This window comes from Equus caballus, chromosome 15 (genome assembly GCF_041296265.1).
Source record: "Equus caballus isolate H_3958 breed thoroughbred chromosome 15, TB-T2T, whole genome shotgun sequence".
Lineage (NCBI taxonomy): Eukaryota > Metazoa > Chordata > Mammalia > Perissodactyla > Equidae > Equus > Equus caballus.
This window is the reverse complement of record NC_091698.1, coordinates 98,183,161-98,204,590: the sequence shown is the minus strand read 5'-3', so window position 1 is coordinate 98,204,590 and position 21,430 is coordinate 98,183,161. Positions and strand designations below refer to the sequence as shown.

The window sequence follows — 21,430 nt, the reverse complement described above, 5'->3', positions numbered from 1 at the left end:
GTTGGGGAGCAGCGTCCCCGCTCTCAGCTGGAGGAAAGGGCAGGAACTAAAACCACCCTGGGGGAGGGGGGTCCTGGCCCCCCAGTGACTGCGGCGAGGGCTGTTTTCCCCCTGTGTAAACGAAGGTGGGTTGTTACAAGTTTTAATCTCTGAAATGCTCAGTGAGAAAAACAAAAACACTTTTAGGGAGTGAACCATCCCAACAAAACGGTCCATCTCCCGCGAGGGGTTCCCGTTTGCCCCGCTAGGGTTCAGTCTCTGCCCACCCAACCCCTGGGAAAGCAGGACTGTCTGGGGGGGTCTCCCGCCGGCTCAGAACTGCGCGAGTCGGTTTAACATGGAAAAGTGAATGAGCACCGGGTACAACTGGCAAAGGGCAAGGCTGACGCGTGGTCGGGGGAGGGGGCGGTCCCGGGGAGGCGTCGGAGCAAGGCGGGGCGGGGCGGGAGGGGGCAGAGCAGGACTCCGACAGGGCGGGCCCCGGGGAGGCGGATGGGGGAGGAGGGAAGGGCGGGCCCCCACAGGGCGGACCCGGCGGGGCGGATGCGAGAGGAGGGAGAGGCGGGCCCCGAAAGGGCGGACCGGCGGGGCGGGCCCGGGCATGGGCGGGGGCCGGGAGGGCAGGGCCCGCGGGCGGGGAAGGCGGAAGGACTCGGCGAGCCGGGCGGCCCCGTGTCGACGGCTGCTCTTGGAGCTGCGACCCGACCCTCCGAGCCCCGCGCCCGCGCCCGGTCCGCCGGCGCCATGTGGGCGGCGCTGCTGGCCGTCTGCAACTGGAGCACCCTGGGCGCGTGCGCCGCGCTGAAGCTGCCGCAGATCTTCGCCGTGCTGGCGGCGCGCAGCGCGCGGGGCATCAGCCTGCCGAGCCTGCTGCTGGAGCTGGCCGGGTAAGGCCCTTCCTCCCTCTCCTCCGCGGCCGGGGGCGCTGGGAGCCCGGGGAGCGTCGGCTCTGGCCAAGCAGGGGGCGGGGGAAGCGGAGCCGAGGGCGCCGGGCGGCCGGGAGGGGCACTTCCCCCGGCTGTTCGCTCAGCTGGGAAAACCTGCACCCCGCGACACCGTCACTCCGCCCGTTGGTGCCATCTGGTTTGAGCAGGTCGTTTGCACCTGGAGGCTCGCTCACGTACATCCCTAAACCCACCAGCACCGCCTTTCTCGGGCCTCGGTTTCTTCACCTGCAAAATGACGGGTTGGATTATTCTAAGGATCTTCTGGCTTTTAAAAGTTCCGCTTGTGGAGGGAGAGGATAGGGGAGGGATTCGGAGAAAGGAGAGCTCTTTGGAGGGAGAGGAGCAGGGCACGCGAATCGATGCTGGAGAGCTGGGCCGGACTCAGGCAGAGATGGCCGAGACTGTCCAGGAGCGGGTTTATCCGTCAGAGATCCCGAGTGGGTGCCCTGATTCAGTATTTGAAGACCTACACGCGAAACGCAGGGCGGTAAAACTTTTGGTCGAGAAGACTCGAATTCGCGGGAAAACACGGCACGTGAAACCCAGCAGTCTAGCCCCGGGCCCCTGGCTAGGCCGGTCCTCCCCGCTTTGCTCCTCGCCAGCCCGGGGTCCCCCCCTCCGCGTTATCCCCGGGCAGAGGCTCTTCCTGGAGGGGCAGCTCGGTTGGCTGACCCCGAGATCCCAGGCTGGAAAGAAGCCGTGGGAGAGGGAGGCAGAGAGGAGACACCTCGCGGCTGAGGCTGCGCCGCCCCCGAGCCCGGCCCCTGTCCTGCGGGGTCCTGACCCAGGCGCGTCGGCCTACCGGAGGGTGTGTGACCTCTCACGCGTTTGTGAATGACCCTGAAACACGGGGGCCCCAGGCTGGATGGCGGGGACTGGACAGTAGGAAGGGGGCCCCGGTTTGGGGGACACTGGCTGGAAGTGGCCACAGTGATTGTTCGGGTTGAGAAGGGGATGAGCGGGCAGAGGACATGTCCGGGAAGATGTGGAAGGCCAGGGAGAGGGGCCTCGGTCCCTGAGGGGGGGAAGATGAGGCTGGCCGCCTGCAGGGTGAATAGAAGACAGATAGACACCTTCGGAGTGGGCGGCCTGCCACACCCTGCGACTCCTCTGCAGGCCAGTGATAAAGAGGGTGAGGGCTCCGCCTTAATCTAGGGTCAGCTGTCATCTTGTGTAACTGCTTATTTTTGAAAAAACAGCCCTCTGGCAGTGGAATGTGGCTCCCCTGGGAAGGAGAGCCTGAAGATGGGGGGGCGGTGCTAAGGGTCCTGCAGTGATGACCATTCAGGCAGAGGCTGGCCATAGGCTGGGCCCCTGCCCCTCAGCCTCCATGGGAGGGTAGGATGAGGCTCGCAGACTGCTGTAATCAGGCCGGGCTGTGTCTAGGCGGCCCAGTGGCACCCTCTGCAGAAGCCCAGCTGGAAGTGATCAGGGGCTCCCACTGGATTCCTATGCGGATTATCTCCACCTCCGGCAGCAGTTTATCAGTGGTGTTGTTTCATGGGCACGTGTGTGTGTTGACACAGTGTGTTTTTAGCCTTATTTGACTCAATCCTCTCAACAGCCCAGGGAGGTAGATATCTCTGTTATCCCCAACAGTGGGACCTGAGGCCAGGGAGGTGAAGGAACTCACCAAGCGCCCAGGCCGCAGCAGGGCTGTCTCCTGGGTGCTGACCAGGATCCTGGCTCTCTCCATCCTGAGGCCTGCCCCGCCCTGGCTGCCACATGCACTGGATTTTGATGCTTTCTCATCTCATCTGCATCCTGTGGGTGGGGGAAAGGTTGGCAAGCACCCTACCCTCCTCCCTGCTCCTTGCCCCTGCCCTCCCTGGTGAGGGCCAGCTGGGGCCAGGTGTGTGGAGAGATGGCCCTAGAGCTGGGGGCAGTGCAGGCCTGACTCATCCCTGGTGGGCCACGCCTGCCTATCTCCCAGGCTCCCGCCCAGACCAGGGTCGGGCACGGGCAGGCAGGGTAGCAGCCAGAGTTCCAGCAGAAAGAACCCCCAGGCCGTCACTGTCAGAGGGCCCCTTCATCCCCTGGGAAGTAAGAGCCAGAACAACCACATGGATGGCGTGGACCCTCTTTGGATCCTGATCTGAGCAGACGAACTCTAAAACCCTATTTTTGAGAGAATGGGTCGATTGGAGCATGAACTATATCTTAATGATACCAGGAAATGATTTTTAATTTGGGTTGGTGTGAAGTGGCAGGAAAATGCCAGTCTTTGAGACCTGTGTCCTGAGGTGTGCAGGGTGAGAACCGTGTGCCCACATCAGCAGAGCAGAGGGTAGATGAGCCTGCATGGAGCAGTGTCCTGCGTGAGTGCTGGGGCCGCGCAGTGGGTTTGCTAGACGATTTCCTCTGCATTGTGTCTGTGTGTTTCAGTTTTCACAATTTAAAAAAAAAGTCCATTCTTATTTCTGCCTTTCATATAGCCATGGGGGCAGTGAGGGGCCTGTTTCCCCAGTGGTCTGTAAAGTATGGAGGCCAGTGCGGATGACCCCTGACGGTGCTCTCAGCTCGGCTGGTCCAGGGCCTCCGCCTGTCCCCAAGGTCTCCAGCTGTATTATGGGAGGTGTCCCCTCGTTCAGTGTGTGTGTGGGGTAAAGACCCGGGAGCCTTTCCCCCTGAATCTCTCCTGCTCATTCCTTCAGCACTGCTGCTCTGCAGCCTGTTGTGCCCGGCCAGGCTGGCTGCCACCCTGCCCTGCAGTAGGGGGATGCCGCCCCTGCCCCAGCCCCTGGGCTCTCCCTTGGAGGTGACCGGAAGGTGCTGCTCTGGAGGCCCGGCAAGAAGGGAGACCGCGCAGGGGGCAGGGGCCGACCGGAGCATCTGCTCGTCCCCTGAAGCCATGAGACCACGGACTGCAAAGCCCCCAGAGAGCCTGCCAGGCTGTGGGGTTCCTGGGAAGAGCTGCTGGTCACGAAGGGGCTGACCAGGGGAGGCCCAGGCCTGGGAGCCCCACGTGCTCAGGGTGACACTGGGCTCCCTGCTCCCGTCCTGTGACCCTCCCCGCCACCCCCTGCTCAGCTGAGAACTGCACAGAAACTGTACAGCTGAGAAACGGATGGGGCCCGGGCTCCCCAGCCTGCTGTCTGCTTTGTCGACAACCCTTCCGAGCTGAGGAAATGAGCCACCAAATCCAGATGAAAGTGGAGGCTCTGGCCTCTTCCGAGTCCTTCCTTCCAGTCCCTGTGGCCGGACTTGCAGACTGAGGGAGCCTCACAGCCTGGGCAATGGGTCAGGGACAGACTCTGAGGGGACAGTGGGGGATTTAGGTTCCGAGGGGAGCTGACTGGCAGATAGGAGCTGGGAAGGCAGGAAGCTTGGGCCTGTTCTCCTGAAAAGGGGAGGGGCTCTGGGGTCTTTCCTACCCTGCCCCCCTTCCCCAGTCTCTCCAGAGCTCAAGTTTTCTTAAAGGAGCTGAGGATTGGTCTTCGTGCCTTTCTCCACTGCCCTCCCCTTGACCGGGCAGCACGCTGGACGGCCACACAGATCACCCAGGCGGTGTCACGGCCTCCTCAGCTCACCGCGGTGCCCAAACACGCCCGCCTCTTAGAAGCCCTGCCTGCACCCCCCACCCCCCTACGGATGGCTCTCCGGCCCCCTTGGATGTCTGTCTTGGCCTCCACAGCTTCTTATGTGTCACCTGAGGGGGCCACCTGGGCCACGCAAGAGCCCAGCTTTGGGGACAGGCAGACCCGATCTCTTCTGATCCCGATCGGCCATTTCCTTCTGTAAAAATTAAGTGACCATCCTGAGGGACTTGACAGCGACCGTGTAAATTGTGCCCAGCACCCACAGTACTGGATGCTCCAAAAATCATGGAGATTATGACATTAACATCCTTTTTGTTCTGAATTGCCCTCCCTGACATTTGCAGGCTTCATCCACCATTTCTTGGGTTTTGCAAACGATCCTGTGCTCTTGGGTGCGGCGGGGCCTCCGTGCTGTGTCCGCAGAGTCCAGCTCGAGCTCGGAGCTCAGGGGTGCCCTCCCTCTCCGCAGGTTCCTGGTGTTTCTCCGGTACCAGTGTTACTACGAGTACCCGCTGCTGACCTACCTGGAGTACCCCATTCTCATCCTACAAGGTAACCGCCCCTCCCTGCCCGCCGGGGGCCCTGCGGCCCTCCTGCCTCTCACCGGGAGCCTTTCCCTTTCAGATCTCATCCTGCTGCTCTGCATCTTCCATTTCAACGGGGACGTGAGACGGGCGGCTCCCTACATCGCCCTGTATCCTTTCAGCATCTGAGAACCAGAGATGGGACTCAGAGACAAGGGTGGTATTGGCTAATAGTATGAATTATTAAGCACGGTCCTTTACCCGAAGGATGTTCTTTTCGTTAAACTACAAAGGAATCCCAAATGCGAGACTCCATGTGAGCGAATGTATCTCCACAGCCCAGAGATGCTCTAGAAGGGTTCCTGCCCTGTGGCCTTCCCGCCATGACCAGGGCGCCCCGTGGTGTGCGACAGGCCAAGTGGGATGTGAACTGGTACCCCAGTGCTGAGCAGGCCAAGCTACAGAAGCACCCCTGCTAAGAGCAACACCGTCCAGCTTTATTCTTTAAGGGAAGGGAGACATTTCTTCCTTCCCTGAAAATGTCCCCAAAGTATTTGAAGTCATAATAAAGAGAATGTCTGGCATGTAACACAGTGCCGCTAACACCCCTCGTCAGCTGGCTCCCACATCAGCATACTGCCCGTTAGTGGGCAGGTGTGGACTCATGTTTGCTTGTTCAAAGTGAGAACCATGCCCCTAGTCATGACATTAGGAGGGTCTCCATGGGGGCCTGCTCACCACACAGACGTGCCCCCACTCACATGGCTTCCTCAAAGGCGGGCCAGGCTTTCATTTCAGCTCTTTGTAAATACTCAGTTATTCTGTTGAACTTCACACTGCTTGAAAGGCCAGGAAAGCCTGTGAACAGCAGTTAAGCCTGCCACATCTGTGAAAAGATCTGAGCTGTTTATGTCAGCGTCTTCAGGGTGGAGGCCCCGTCTGCCCTGAGCGTGGCGAGGATGTGGGCACGGAGTGGTGGGCAGCACTGGGGTAGCCTCAGGCGCATGCCACAAGCTGTCTAAGCTGCAGTTGCCCCGTCTGTGGAGTGGGATAGTAACGCCTACCTTTTAGGGCTGTTTCGAGAACCAACGTACAGGGGCGCAGGCCGAGCTGGGGACGCGGCAGGGACCTCACCACTGTTTTACTAGGAGCGTGTCTGCAGATGGAGCTGGGTGTGGACCGAGTCCTGACTGAGTTGTAAGCCCCCTGACTCAGTTTCCCTCTGCAAAGAGAGGATTGCACCGCTCTACTGCCCCTTAGCACTTCAAGGGTAGTCCCAGCAGGTTAAAGATTTTTGAAAACAGACTACTTTGAAGAGAAAAGCATTGTGTGATTTACTTTTTAAATAAAATGCAACAAATCTTTGTGCAAATAGCGAGGCTGTGGATTAGGAAATCTGGGAGCTGACGGTCTGGTAAATTATTCACATAGCTGTTTGTGTGCTGATGGCAGCTCTGTAGTGTTTGCAAGATGTTTACAGGCTCCTCCCACCAATTGTGACGTGTGGAGAGCACATAAGTAGGTCTGCCATATTAGCAGTGAAGTTTTTTAGCATAAGTATGCCCCAAATATTGCATGAGACATACTTATGCTAACAAAGTATTTGCTATTGATCTGAAATTCAGATTTAACTGAGTGCCCTGTATTTTTATTGGCTAAATTCTGGCAGCCTTACAAGAAAGTTATCTCTAGGATCTCGGTAGCTGCTACTACTGCTCAAGTTTTATAAAATGTATATTCAGAATGAATGGAATGAGGCGCAATGGTGCAAAATTGGGCAAAAAATACCACCAAAGTTAGTTTAAACAATTAAATTAGAGTGTTTTAAAAACAAGATTTCATCCACCTGGCTTCAGGCTGCCTTTCTGGTGCTGACCAGGGTGCTAGTAGTCCCACTGATTTTTAGCACAGGGCATTATCTGTTCCAGCCCCTTCATTTCAATAATGTTATTCATTATAGGCACAGCAATCTGTTGGGTCCCCACCGTGTGCCACTAGGCATTGAGGAGGTAGGTAAGGCAAGAAATGTTAAGTCCATTTTGCAGATATGCAAACCAAGGTGGAGAGAAGGGAAGTGGCTTGCCCAAGGTCACAGCAGAGGCTCCTGGCCGTCCCCTCACTGGCCTGCCCACTGCCTCTCCTGTGTTAGCTTCAGTTCCTCTCCCTGGGCTCTCGATTCCTGCAGCGTCACTGAGCTTGACGAAAATCAAATAGCATTCCTCCTCCTCCTGCGTTGCTCACCCCACTGGATCATTTTCACAATGGAGTTAGTGGGAAAGGAGGAAATCACTAAACAGTTTCGGGGACAACTGTTTTGCAGAACAAGCCTACTTTATAATGTCAGACTTCTCTTTGAAGCGCTTCACTGATGACATTACGTTGGAGATGTCCGCACAGTCAGGAATGAAGCGGGCAGTTAAAGTCATCTGGCATGTTCCCAGTGCTAGAATAGCCCACGAACGCAGGGTTCTTTGTAACTTTCTTCCATGATCTGCTTCTGTTCTTTTGGACGCCCAGCAGGTGTTCACTTGAACTGTTTTTGTCTTTTCCAAGTCTGAGAGGTTCTAGCAAAGCCGTTCCCACTTCCGCACTTGGCTTACGTGTGTAACTCTGTGGTCCTGGTTTGTTTCCATGGGTACGGGGCAGGGAGGGTGGTGGAGCTGCCAGCCGAGCCGCTGCTGTCTTCCTCAGCCCTTGGTAAGATTGGTGACGTCGTGGTTCCTCCTCACCCTGCAGAAGTGGATCATAGATGTGGCCATAGTAAGTATCGCTCCCGGTAAAGAAAGTGTGTGAAACAGCAGGGGTCTGTCCTCTCTCCTCTCCCTGCCACCTGCCCTGCGAAGAACGTATAGACCATGTGTTGAACCTGCTGATTTTTCAGCTGTACCAGAGGATAACGGGCTGAAAGCGCAGTGCTGTCCAAATACTAAAAGACATTATTCTCATTTAAATGTGTGGCAGAATTTTTTTTACTTCCTTTTTTTGGGGCCGAAGAGATCCAGATGGGCGAGGTAGGTAGTAGGAGAATAAAGAACTGAGCATAAGTTAAAGAGCCTCTTATCAGTTTAATAATTACATGTTGGCCACATACCCAGTATTTGTGTAACTCTGACCCCCAACATGTTTTCTCCTCCGTGGAGAAGGGTAAGCCCTATCCTTTTGTCCTTCCTTGGTTAAGGGCTGTGAGAACAGGGTTCTGAGAGCGGGTCAGGAAGCCTTGCGCACAGGTCTTCTCTCCAAGCTGACTGAAGTGAACGCTTCCACCCAGCGGGAAAAGGAGCAGAACTAATTGGTGGTCACAAGTCACTGCCCGCCACACCTAGACTCAGGAGTTTCGCCGCCGCCTTCCCCCAGCATCTTGTCTGTGACCCTTTCTTGGAAAGTGGACTTGACTCTGTCGTGTTTCCACCTTCTGACGTATGGAGAGCAAATAACTAGGGTTGCCGTATTAATGCTGAATGATTTTTTAGTATAAGTATGTCTCAAATATTGCAACGGGGCATTCTAAAAACTTATTTGTTGCTGATCTGAAATTCCAATTTAACTGAGTGTCCAGTATTTTTGGGTGCTAACTCTGGCCACCCTACAAATAAGTCATCTCCAGGATCTGCGTCGCCGCTGCCGCTGGTCAGGTTGGTGCAGTTGTGGCTGGGTGACTGGGCTGTCACAATGCAGCAGTGCGCCTCCAGCCCCAAGAACGTCATCCCGGGGATACGGTGGTACAGGCTTGTCAGGAATGGGGCCTAAGCTCAAGGGCTGCAGCCTTTTGTTGCTTCTGTGCCCTCCTCAGTGAATGCTCTGTTCTAACCACACACTGCTGCTCGCACAGCTCAGAGAAGAGGGCTTCCTTTTTCCCTCCTCAGGCACGAGCGGCATGCCAGGCTCTGTGCTGTCGCTGTCTACAACAAGTGTTTCCCGGGTGCCCACTCCATGGCGGGCCCTGGGGGCCGTGGGGATGAGGTGGTGGCTTGAGGGTCATGGGGCTGCAGGGAGGAGAAAGCGCGGGCTTTACAGCTCACACAGGGCAGAAGCCCTAGGGTCCAGGAGGGGAGGAGAGCTGTTTGAATTCGTGAGAAACCCAAGTTGTGGAAGGTTTACAGTTCTGTTGCTTTCAAAAGCAGCTACCACTTCAGACTGACAAATCGTTTCCACAGAAGATTAGATAAACTGATAATTCGCATACTCAGAGTTTAGTCACAAAAAGATAGGAGTAAAGTATTTAAAAATGATCTCCACAATGCTGTAGGCACCAGTTCTCCTTTCCAGTCCTGTGTCACGGAAACCCTAATAACCTGCAGTTGAATATGTGTAAGGTTGTCCAGGCCTTGCTTATGTCCCAAACGAGAACTACTTCACGACTCTAAGGTGGCATTGTCTCCTGGAAGACGTGCCTGGTGGAGTAGCAGGCATTGAGGGGTCATCTGTTTAGCACTGGGTCACCCGAACGTGATCCTTGCCCCCGACAGGTGTGAACAGGGCCCGGCATAAATCCGCGTGTGCAGACTTCCTGACCCACCCCTCCCTCCGCTCCCTCAGCCCTGACCCAACTCCTCGCCAGCCCCTGCTGATCCTGTGTCCTGGCTGGGTCTCAGATGCTGTCTTCCTCTGCCTGCCTCCCTCCTCCGTCGCCCGGATTGCACAAAAGCCTTTTTCCTCACCAGTCTTTACACTTGGTTTATACTTGGGGTCAGTCCTCCAAGCCGTCTGCGCCCAGCTCCTGTCTTTGGATCCCACCACAGGCCTGACCGTGGTGCTTGCTCACCTCCTCTGCCTAGGAACACACCCTGCTGTTATCTTCTCCATTTTTCCTTATCTTACCTTATTTTTCCTTAAGGTTACCCCTTCGCTCCCCCCATGTCATCTCGTGTTCCCCTTTGTCATTACATTTGCCACTGCATTGTCGTTAAGGATTTATTGAGTGACGACCACGTACGTGCCAGCACGGTTCCAGGTACTGGGGAGTGAGCAGAAATCAAGCTCTCCCCTGGTGGAGCTTTCCTTCTGGGGAGACAGAAGATAAATGAGCTACTCCTGTCAAGGACACTAGCTGTGTTCATCTTGCTCAAGACAGCTCGGTTCTCCTTCCGCATCTCAGCAGCTCTGGAGCGTCTGATGCCTAGATCAGGATTCCTCCTTGGATCACTTTGCTCACTTGGCTCCAGGACACCTCGCCCCTGCTGCCCCTTCCACCTGATCCTTCCTAGTGTCTCTGCCTGCCCCTTCTCATGTCCCTGACTTCAGTGACAGAGGCCCCAGCCTCCAGCACCCTCTGTGTATATCCAGTGAGCGGCTCCACGCTACCCCTCCCTGCCTCATAAGCGTCTCCAGCTTCACGTGGCCAACACTTGAGTTTCTGGTCTCCTGCCCTGCCCCTCTCTTCCAGCAAACCTGCTCCTGCAGCTTTTTCTATCTCAACTCACAGCGTCTACTCCATTCTTCTACCCGTGAAGGCCAGAAACAGTGGCGCTTGGAATCACCCTTGACTTCCCTTTTTCTCACATCCCACAGCCAATTCCTCACAAATCCCACAAGTTTACCTTCAGACTATATCCAGAATCTGCACACTTCTCGCCCCTTCTGTTTCCACCTCCCTGCGGCAAACCTGGATGTGCCAGTAGCCTGCTGGCCGGTCTCTGGCTTCCCCCTTGCCTCCCTTTGGCCCCTCCTCAACCCGCAGCTGACGTGGGTGTTTCTGCTGATGGGCCCCGCTCAGTGTGGAGGGCCCTGTCCGGTGCAGCGGGCTAACTGGCATGAAGGTCTCTTACCTCGCAGGGAGCGGAGGAGCTGAGGGCATCACCGTGTGGACTCTGAATAGCCGGAAATTCAGAGCTGATGGCCCACAGCCTGCTGCTTTATGAGTCTGTCAGTTCAAAGCAGCATGGTTTTCCCCCAGGTTCTCTCTAAAACAACATAGTATCCGTATCCTTCTCCCTCTTTTTTGTTGGCAGCTGGGGATAGATAAGCCTTGGTGGTCATGCCGTGACTCTTTCTTAGTCTCAACTTCAAGCCGGCTGCAGCCCGTTAGTCACACACTGAACAGCAGAATTGGTGGGTTATAAATAAATGCCTCCATCTTGCCTTCTTTTTCCCTAGACTTTGGTTTTGACTTGTACAAATTGGTTACTACTTGACCTGAAGATTTGGCTTCAAAAGTGCTTTCAGTATCTCATGCTCTTTGTTGTTTTAACTAAGGGACTCCCAACTTTCTCATGTTTCATCTGCCAACAGAATTTATGTACTTTCATCAGTGCGGCCAGTAAGTTTGCTCAGCTCCAGGACCTGTGGAAGACCAAGGACTCGGGCGTCATGAGTGCTCTGACTTGCAGCCTCGCTTCATACACCTGTGCGAGTAAGAACAAGGCTCTGATGGCGGGGTGTCCTTGGTCAGCAGCAGAGGTCTGCCCAGAAGAGTGCGTTCACTTGGTGTCCAAGTGTCATAGTCCCTTGAGCTTTAAACCTTTGCAAAGAGCTGTTCAGATAGACCTCCCAGGGCATCCCTATATACAAGGCTGATTTAATGCAGACGACTATACCTTTTCTGCAAGACCTGTATTCCAGTGGCTAAAAAAGAGTGAAAGCACACTTTTCCCCAAAATCTGGCCTAATATTAACAGTCTTGTTCTTTGAAAAGCATCAAGAAGTTGATTATGTTGAATCCACTAACTTGTTGTAAAAATTTGAATCTTTATAATGTAACAGGTTAAAGAGATGAAAATTATACATTGGCTTTTGAGAATGAATATAGTTTGCAGCAATGGAGTTTTTTTGGAGCCATATTATTTGGTCTCAACTTTAGAATTTCCGCTGTTCATTTGGATTCTTGCAGGAACTGCCTAAAATACATCTATGCTTTAGTTAGGTAGAAATATTTTAAAAATTCAGAGTTATCACATTAGAATTACTAGTTTTAGATATTTGAATTATACTTCCTGTTTCTTCTATATCTTAAAGGACCAATTTCTCCATCCATGGTTGCTGGTAGAGGTCTTTATGTCCAAAGTTAGTTAAAATGAAGACTTCTTGAGTTTTATTTTTAGCTTTAAAATGTTGGAGTGTTATAATCATATATATATATATATATATATGATTTCTGAAATTGCTGATTAGATATATTACTTGTTAGCTCCCTAATCTTATCTTCGGTATTTTCGTCTTTCAAGTGTTGCTCATGGCGTTTCTTTTGGGAACCCTTGGGAGTTTGTAACTGCAGAGGCCGTGTGTTACATCTCCATCGATTTTGCGTGGCACTCTGTGCTTAGCAAGTACTTAAATATTTGTTGACTGCATGATAAATGAACTAAGGACTATAAATTTATGGGAAAAAAGGAACTGGTTTTAAACCCAGCTTCCCTTTTTGATAGATGAGGCTAACAACTTCAACATTGACTTAGAAATGAGTGGAATGTGCATTTTAGCACTTAATCTGATTTCCTTTGGTTACTATTGTCTAGTTCACCTGGAGACGGGTACTACCGGGTAGCATTTATTAAAATTCTTTAAAGTATTAAAAGAGTTTGCTCGAGAATCCTCTGTGTTGGCCATCTTCCTAATGGGTTGGAGTCTCCCCTCCATCTACTTAAGACCCATCTCTTCCCTTTAAATTGCTGATTTAATCAACAACTATTCACATAGCGTCTTTGTGTAAATCCTTGGGTAATCAAAATTGGCCACAAAACATTTGATAAGATTCGGTCCCTGTCTTTCAGAGCTTAGTTTAGTTAGAAGGTAAGACCTTTCAAAGCCACCGTGTCAGTGTATGCCTCACGCAGACGTGTTAGGTAGAGGGAGAGCTCCGTGTGGGGTGGCGTGGGTCAGGAAGGGGGCACGCCTTGAGTTGCAGACAGTGGTCTCCTGTAACTTCAGATTCACGTTTTGCATGGGTTACTTTGAACTGTCGCCCGCAATTCCTAAAGTGTTTACTAAGTGAAGTGCTTGACCAGAAAAACGCATTAAACTAAACACTTCTAGCCGGACCCTTAAGAAAATCGTACCCTCTTCTGGGCCTGTTTCCTTTATCTGTAAAACATCTAGAAAGTAAGGGGGTAGAGTTCAGTGCTTTAAAAACATTGTTTTTAGTTACTGGGAGGCTTTCTTTAAATGAAACCTTACCAGAAGCTCAATATGTAAATGAGGTTTTCACAAGTAGTTGTGGGTTCGCACAGCGGGGAGAGGCGCTCGGGCTGCCCTCGCTCCCCTGGGCAGCACTGAGGTACCTTCTCGGAACTGCTCCTGCTCTTATGAGCAGCTTCAAAACCACCGGGCTCGGACGCCTGGCTGGATTTTAGATGTTTTATGGAACACAGTCCTATTTAGTATTCTGTACCACCAAAATCTCTCAAGAAAAGTTAGCATATATTGCTGTATTTAAAATGGAAAGACAATAGCTAAATACAAAATGTTTGAGAAGCAAGTTATTTATTGCTGAACATTTTCTTTTCCAGCAAGAATAATAACAACTCTAATGACTACCAATGATCTTACAAGTAAGCAAAATATTTTTCTGTCCACTTTCTTTTTGAGTTTTGTGCTATTTGCACCTCGTTTGTTTGTAAAGTGTCTCAGGGTTTAAGAGATCGATTTGGCTCCAGTGGATTATAAACTTAGAGGCCAGCAACAGTCTATTCCTGGTCTTTGTCAGTCACCATCTATAGTGTTAAGCACCTACCTCTTGTAGTACCTGGGATAGAATCTGCACAAGACAGGAGACTCCTATCTTTGTGGAGCTTCCACTCCAGCAGTGGAAATGGACAGTGAAGTAATCACCAATTAACTATTGAAAAATATTGTGAAATGTGTTTTGAAAGAGTAGGACAGGATGTGCACCTAACAGGACAACCTGAGGGAGCTGGGAAGATGAATTTGAACAAGAGTGAGATCTGGAGAAGGAGGGGAAGACACTGTTGGAAGGAGCAGCATGTGTGAAGGTCATGAGCAAAGAGATGCACGGCTTGGCCACCAGACAGGACCAGTAGGGTTGGGGGCGGGGCGGAGAGCATGGGGAGTGAGTCTAACGAGAGGAGGGGAGGAGCTGGCAGTGGCCAAAGGGTCCAGAGCCTCTGCGAATTGCCCATAAGCAGCAGGAAGGCTTTTACAGCCAGGAGAGTGACATAATCATTTGACTCCATGTCCTTGTTCTGTTTTTTTTAAAAGAGCTACTGTGATGAAGGAGAAAATACTTGGGTTAACCTCAAGAGAATTCAGTCATTGCTTAGGCTGCGTTTTCAGCTCTCAAATCGAGCATATAAATTTGTGGAAAATGATTAAAACAGATGGTGTCACCTATTTTATGAAGACTACACATATGTCCCTGGTGCACAGACTCTTTAAATAAGCTAATTATTATTTGAGAACTATTGCTAAGGAACAGAGGGATGCATTTGTTAATCCCTTCCTGGAGGTTTTATCTTTGACTTAAATATTTTCTATCAGCTGAGAGAAGGGTCAAAAGTGTTCTGGTCAGGGGCCAGCCCGGTGGTGTAGTGGTTAAGTTTGCACACTCTGCTTCAGAGGCAGCCTGGTGTTTGCAAGTTCAGATCTTGGGTATAGACCTAGCCCTGCTTATCAAGCCATGCTGTGGCAGTGTCCCACATAAAATAGAGGAAGACTGGCAACAGATGTTAGTTTAGGGCCAATCTTCCTCACAAAAAAAGGGAAAAAAAAGTGTTCTGGTCAAAGCATAATCTTGGGTCAGGTGGGGAAAGAGAAAGGAGACAGGCTTGAGTCTTCTCCACAGGACCTGAATTCTCTTCAGGGAAAGAATAGTCGAACCACAATTAAACAACAAGATAAACCTACATTTTAAGAATTAAGCTTAAAAGTTTGAGAATGTTCTAAATGTGATTTGTTTTTATCCAAGGTGACAGCTATTCCTGAAAGTTACCAGTATAGCTGGGGATAACCTTTTAAGAACAGTTTAGCTAATAATCTTACAAGTGTTTTACAAAGATACATTAAATTTTATAAACCTTATTTATCAGGAGAACGTTCATTAAAGTCACTGTTAAAGTTACTTTTTTCTCTTTTTTAACAAAGAGCCACAATTCCATGGTTACCTCTATATAAAACATGCTTCGACATTTGGGCCAGTTTTTCAGGATTATCTCAGGAGAGTGCACTACACTACCTTTGTGTAACCTGCAATGTTCTGAGACACTACCTCCCCAAAACTTTAAAAAATGAGTAAAGGTGTTTTAAAAAGTCCCAATATTTCTTATCAGCCAGAGCCAGATTCCTCCAAATTCAGCATTTAACACGATAAATGACTATTCATGGAGTCAGGCCAAGTGGCCAAAAGTAGTCATGATAGGAAGATCATTTTTCCAGAAATGTTGGAGTCAAAGTTGTTCAAAAGTTCTCATGATCCATAGTTCTGAATTTAATTTTTGGAGAATCTTTATTTAGGCTCCAACTTAGAGCAGGAGGTGATTTTGTCTTATAATGTGAAAACGGTATTTTTTAATATACTTTTTCTTTCTTTTTGACTGATTTCAGTTCTTACACGTTTTGTGATCATGATGACTTTAAACATATGGGTAACGGCTACAGTACTTCGCTACCAGAAGACCGATGTAAAGGCTGAATGATGGATCCATGATTCCTACACACGAAGTGGATTTCAAATAACTAAAGGGGAAACAGCTCATGGCTAAATCAAGGTCTTTTATAGTCGACTGTTTCAGAAACTTTGAAGTCAAAGGTGTTTTAGACTTGAAAGAACCACTTGAACACATATTCAGAAACGTCCCTTTCCCTCCGCTTCCCCCACCGCGTCAGGTTAAGGCAGGGCTCAGCCAGCTGCAGCTTTGAGAAGGCTCGGGATTGATGCACACCGTCCAGGGAGCACGGTGTGAGGAGACGGCTTTGACCCTTACGTAACATCTTGATTAAGTTCTCTCTCAAGAGTTAACCACATCTATTTTTCAGCTTTCAGAATCTTTTAAGAAATAAATCCTCTCCACAGCACAAACGAACACGGATAGAGTGGGATTTTGCTCCAAGTCAGAAATAGAATTATATTAAATTACTAGGGCTTACTTTCTGGGACTAATGTTTAATTGTAACAGATATAACAGAATGGCCTTTTGTATCATAATACAGTATAATACCTCCTTGGGCTATATATAGCAAAGATAGCAAGGCAAGCAAAATTGTAACTGGCTTGAGTTCATAGACCAAAGTAGTCCTTTAGCTTCATACTGTGCCTTTAACTCCTACCAAAAGGTGCTATTTGCTGCAATCTCTACTTGTGACAAGGTAATCCCAATGAACTTTCTGATTCAAGCACAATGCTGCCATTTTTTAAAGGGCCACATCTATACAATTATTGGAATTTGGTACACAATACAGCTGACCTTGACCAGGTTTTGTCTATTGAAAACATATGCCGTAAAGGGTATGGCTGGGATCTGCCAAGTTCTTGTGGATTTTCTCATTACAGTATGATATTCTAGACGTGATGTTAAGATTATTGTACACTGTATTTTCCTATAAGTTTATAAACCCTAACATTTAAAAACTCTCTTTCCCCTTATAATTGAATGCCATTCTTCTGTTATATGAAGTAAATGATGTTTATTAGAAAATGTTTTAGTTTCCTATGTAAAATCTGAACTCTGCTGAGTCTTGAAACTGTCAGTTGTTTTAATGTGATTAGTTTTAAGTTCTATAAGTGCAGTTTTTAAAATATAAGCCGTGGTTAATCCTTTTAGAACTACTACTTGAGACCAGTAGGAGGAGAAACATATCTAAAAGTAAATAATAAATCATTCATTCTGTAGTTTTTAGAGTCATAGTCGTCATTTAAAAACATATCCAAGTGAATTTCTTCCCATATACAATTATGCAGTCACCTGTGGCATCACGTCGGGTACGTTCTGAGAAATGCGTCATTAGGTGATTTTGTTGTTGTGTGAACATCATAGAGCGTATTTACACAGACCTAGATGGTAGAGCCTACGACACACAGGCTATAAAGTTCTAATCTTATGGGACCACTGTTATACATGCAGTCCGTCAGGGACCTAAACATCATTATGTGCTGCACAACTATAATCTGACCATGAGCATAAATACAAATTATGTGACTTTTAGGCCAACAAGTATTTTATTTAAATATACTTCTTTAATTAGTATTTTATCATTGCTTTAAACAAATCCTTTAAGAATATACTTAGGTGAAGAGTTCTCCGTTTTTTCCCTTTGGGAGAGAAGGGAACAAACACTTGAGCTATTCCAGATATACTAACATATTATTATATTTAATCCCACAACAATCCTATAAATAAAAAAATCTCCATTTTACAGGTGAAAACACTGAGGCTCAAAGCGAATAACCTGTCCCAGGTCAGATGGCCAGTAAGTATCCTAGCAGAGAACCCATTGATTACCAAAGAAATGCTTTCTAGAAAACCACCTGTCAGCACACTATTCCTGACAAAACAGGCACCCTGCCTCTTTTCCGTATCCTTTACACTCAGATGAAATTGTTAGGTTTGCTTGCCCCTTAAAATACCTAAGTCAAATCCGAGACAGACTCCTGGTTGAAATTGTTTTGTATTTCTCCATGGCCTAAACGATAGGGCTGAAGATTCCCAAGTCTATAACCTTAGTTATGACTTGTCTGCTATATCCATCTTTTAGGGAAGGCAGATTTTGGGGGTAATTTTAAAAGTTTGCAGCATTCCAGGACTATTTCACAGGAAAAGTATGAAAATGCTTATGTCTTAATTTCTTTTATTTAATTTTAATATAAAAAGCAGGCATAAAATACAATTACATTACTACAAAGATGCAACAAAATTAAAAAAAGAAAAATCAGAGGGGTATGATTTTTGTTCAAAGGGGACAGATGATCAAGTATTTATGATTATCTAAACCATGCAGTTCATAACTTATTACAATTCCAAACAAAACTCATTATTATGGGGAAGGGAATCAAGGAGAGGCCCCCAAGCATAATATTCAGCACTGTCATACAGTGCTTATCTTCAAAGTGCTTTACAAATCAACTCTGGTATCTTCACAACACAGGGAAAAATGAAGCCTTATTCCAGGGGAGGAGAGGTAAGTCAGTAGCAGTGTCGACACAGACTGAGAAACTCAGACGTGACTTGCTCTCATCAGATTTTAAACATGTTATTTAAAGCATGTTTCAATAAAGTAATATAGTGTCTAAGTTCCTCTGTTTTACCACCAGAATCCTAGATTAGTGACAGCAGCATAGCTTCTTACATTGTGGTTCGGCAGCTAGAGTGCTTCTTCTTGAGGACCTGCAGATGAGCTGGTATAAAGGGATCCTTCAGAGCCAGGTTCGTGTCACGAAATTGAGCATAGGTTAGTTTGAAAAACACTAACCTTTATTTTAGATTTATCGGTATAGTTATTCTTTAGTTAGCTAGAGCATTTTAAACTTTCAGATATATTTTCTTTAAATCTTGCTTCTAGATAGCATGTTCTTTAATACTTTTCAAAAATTCACTATACATTAAGTTTTAAAAGTAATACCGGCACCAGTTTTCCTTCTACTTCTGTCTCGCTATCCCTACAAAAAAAAAGTCAAAAAATCCAACTAAGAAAATCCCAGCATTCACTACTTCTTAGTTCTCAACAGGAGGTATTTATGGCTCTAGGAGAAATCAGGTGTGAGGAAATAAGCAACTTGTGGTCTTATTTTTATCTTGGAAGCTTTGGAGCTCAAGAAAAAGAGAAGCTGGCACAAAATCAGGTTGTTAAGCCAAGTCAACTTCATATTTAATGAGGGTTGGGAAGAGAACATTTGGAGAGGTACATGCACTCATGTATGTACATGAAACCGGCAACAGGGTAAAAAGCAAATTCTTACCCAAGGTCAGAATTTTTTATTAAGCGCAATTTCCATTAGTCGGACAAACAACCTTATAAACCCTTAAGTCAAACCATATAATGTGAAGAATCTCCATGGGAGAGACTTTTTTCACCCCTCAGAATATCTTTTTTCCCCCAAAAAAACTTCACATTAATTTTCCTTGTATAGTTGCATCACACCATGATTCTCCATATTCTCTAATATATACAGCATTCAAAATTTAAAGTTTTGCCATTTTTACTCAAATATTTCAATTACTCATATGTAAACTTCAAATTATTTCACCTTAATAAAGTTTATTAAAAATATATATATATACTCTCCAATTCAGATAATATGATAGAACCTCCCATAGTGTAACAAAATCTTTATATAAAATATTAATTCAGTCTCCTTTTAACAAGTCTAATGAATGGAAATATTTATTCTATATAAATTTTATATATTTTTCATTTTTTAATCTTAAAAAAAAAAACAGCTGTGCCCCCAAACCAGAAATGCAGAACATATCTGCAAGGGAAATGGCATGCATATCTAGTTTTAGCACAGACAGCATGGAAGAGTGCAGATTGGCTAATGTAAGAACAAGAGTCACTTTCAGTACATCAGCAGGCCATAGCCACTCTTCAATTTCCACAAGAGTATCTATAACTGGGGACCTAACTCTTTAAATATCTCTACACTGACCCCAGAGGGAATCAATGAAAAAGGTCTACTTCCTTCATTGAAATATTAATGATGTATTTCAATATCACACCAAACTCTGTCTATGTATACAGAGACTGATAAAAGACTGCATAATTTTTCTTACTCAATGCTTATCATTGATACATAACTGAAGCAGTATAAAACATACATTTTTCTGGGATAATGGGAAATATAGCAGGAATAGTCCTGCATAAACTGTAACTATAATAGCATTTAAAAAATAAAAATCAAGGTAAGTGCCTTTGAGGCCACTTCTTCCCAGTCACCAGTTTTCTAAACCCAATACTGAAATATTGCCATACACAGTCATGTGTTTAAGGGATCACATTTAAATATTTAAAATATATCTACAGTATGTCTTTAGTTTTCTTTGTATTTGAGATAATTTTTGAATCTTGAGTGTGAAAAAATGTAAAAATAGTCACAAATGTCTTTACCAGAAATAAAAACACATCTAGGCTAGCCAGCAAATTCAAAGCAAAGAAAACGCTTCAGAGTCGCACACTAATACTGAGGTCTGTAAAAGGGTTGGATGAGTAATAGATACACATAAAAGATATATTACTTCCAATACTATCCATTATTGTTTCTATCACCAATACTTAAAAAAAATTGTTATACAATCAAAATAGGCTGACATTGATAACTATTATGTGTAAAAATAGCGCACTAATTTTCTTCTGCAAAGCAAATTTGCATCCTAAGAGCTGGTAAACACCTCTTCTTTTTTTTAAAATGCAGAACAGGGTTGAGACTTTGAAAAAAATTAAATTAAGGCATTCAAAATGGGTAAAGTTGCCTATTATGAAGCATTAGGAAATCGACATAATTAACTTCAAACTCATTGTTACAGTAATTGCTTAAACGCAAACATGCAGCTTCCACCAGGTACACAAATGAGTGATGATAAACTCCAACGTTATGGCTTTATACAAGTGCATAGTTGCAACTGCAGTAAGTAATGATATCTGGTTAATGTGTGTAAAAAAATAAAGTGGGAAGTTTAAAAAAACCCTCTTGCAGTATTACAGTACTATATATTTGTGTGTGTGTGTGTGTGTATGTGTGTATATATATACACATGCACACACAGTATAATGGTCACTTCTTAAAGACGCAGTCTATATCACTGTAGTGGAATCCATTCCCAGATTCTTTCTGGTAAATGTGCTGGTGAAATCTCTCTGTTGAAGCTGAAAAGATGATTTCTTTAACTCTTCTCGATCCTTTTGTGCAATGTAGTGTGAGTGACTGCCAAGAGAGCTTTATGGAACGAGTTTGGAAGAGTTGCATATGATATTCTTACTCTATCAGCCAATCACTGTTGGTTCAACTTGCTGTTCCAAAGGAGCCCAGAAAATCTCTCCAAGATTTATAATTTATATTGCAGGAATAAAGGGAACAAATATATGTATGTGTGTGTGTGTGTGTGTGTGTGTGTGTGTGTGTGTGTATCAGTCTCTCAGGAAAATACAGCTTTTTCATAAATTTTGGGCCATCATATTTCAGTCTTGTTTTAACTGGAAGAATATGATCACCTTGAATAATGACTGCATTCATAGAAGGCAGTTAGCTGGAAAGAAGGGAAAAATAAAGTAAGTTGATACAATGAAATAATTTAAGAGACTGTTAAATTCTTTGAAAAGGCATTCCATTTATATCATTAAACTATATAGTCTTCCAACTACTCTACTTTTAACACCTAAATCATGCATAAAACATATTTACTGTATTACCTGTCTTATTTTTCGGTTCATGCAATTACAATCTTTCTCATATTTTCCCATATTGGCTACAAACATGACACACAAGTTTTAATATGCACTGGCTATTAGGGTTAGACAATATGTCACTGGAAAACTCATGTGA

General features: G+C 46.9%; 2 protein-coding genes across 2 annotated transcripts in view; one reads left to right on the top strand and one right to left on the bottom strand.

Moving 5' to 3' along the window:
* The first annotated feature begins 603 nt into the window (after positions 1-603).
* On the top strand, positions 604-16,786 carry SLC66A3 (solute carrier family 66 member 3). Its single transcript, XM_001502263.6, has 7 exons — positions 604-887; positions 4,956-5,038; positions 5,111-5,180; positions 7,713-7,770; positions 11,239-11,359; positions 13,452-13,493; positions 15,502-16,786. The coding sequence occupies exons 1-7, from the start codon at positions 745-747 to the stop codon at positions 15,591-15,593; spliced, it is 609 nt and encodes a 202-aa protein (XP_001502313.3). The 5' UTR covers positions 604-744; the 3' UTR covers positions 15,594-16,786.
* Positions 16,787-17,725: 939 nt separating this feature from the next.
* ROCK2 (Rho associated coiled-coil containing protein kinase 2) overlaps positions 17,726-21,430 on the bottom strand; it is a 161,783-nt gene continuing 158,078 nt past the window's right edge. The window contains exon 34 of the mRNA XM_023619529.2: positions 17,726-21,134. The gene's annotated coding sequence lies outside the window, so the exon portion shown is untranslated. The remainder of the gene's footprint in view (positions 21,135-21,430) is intronic.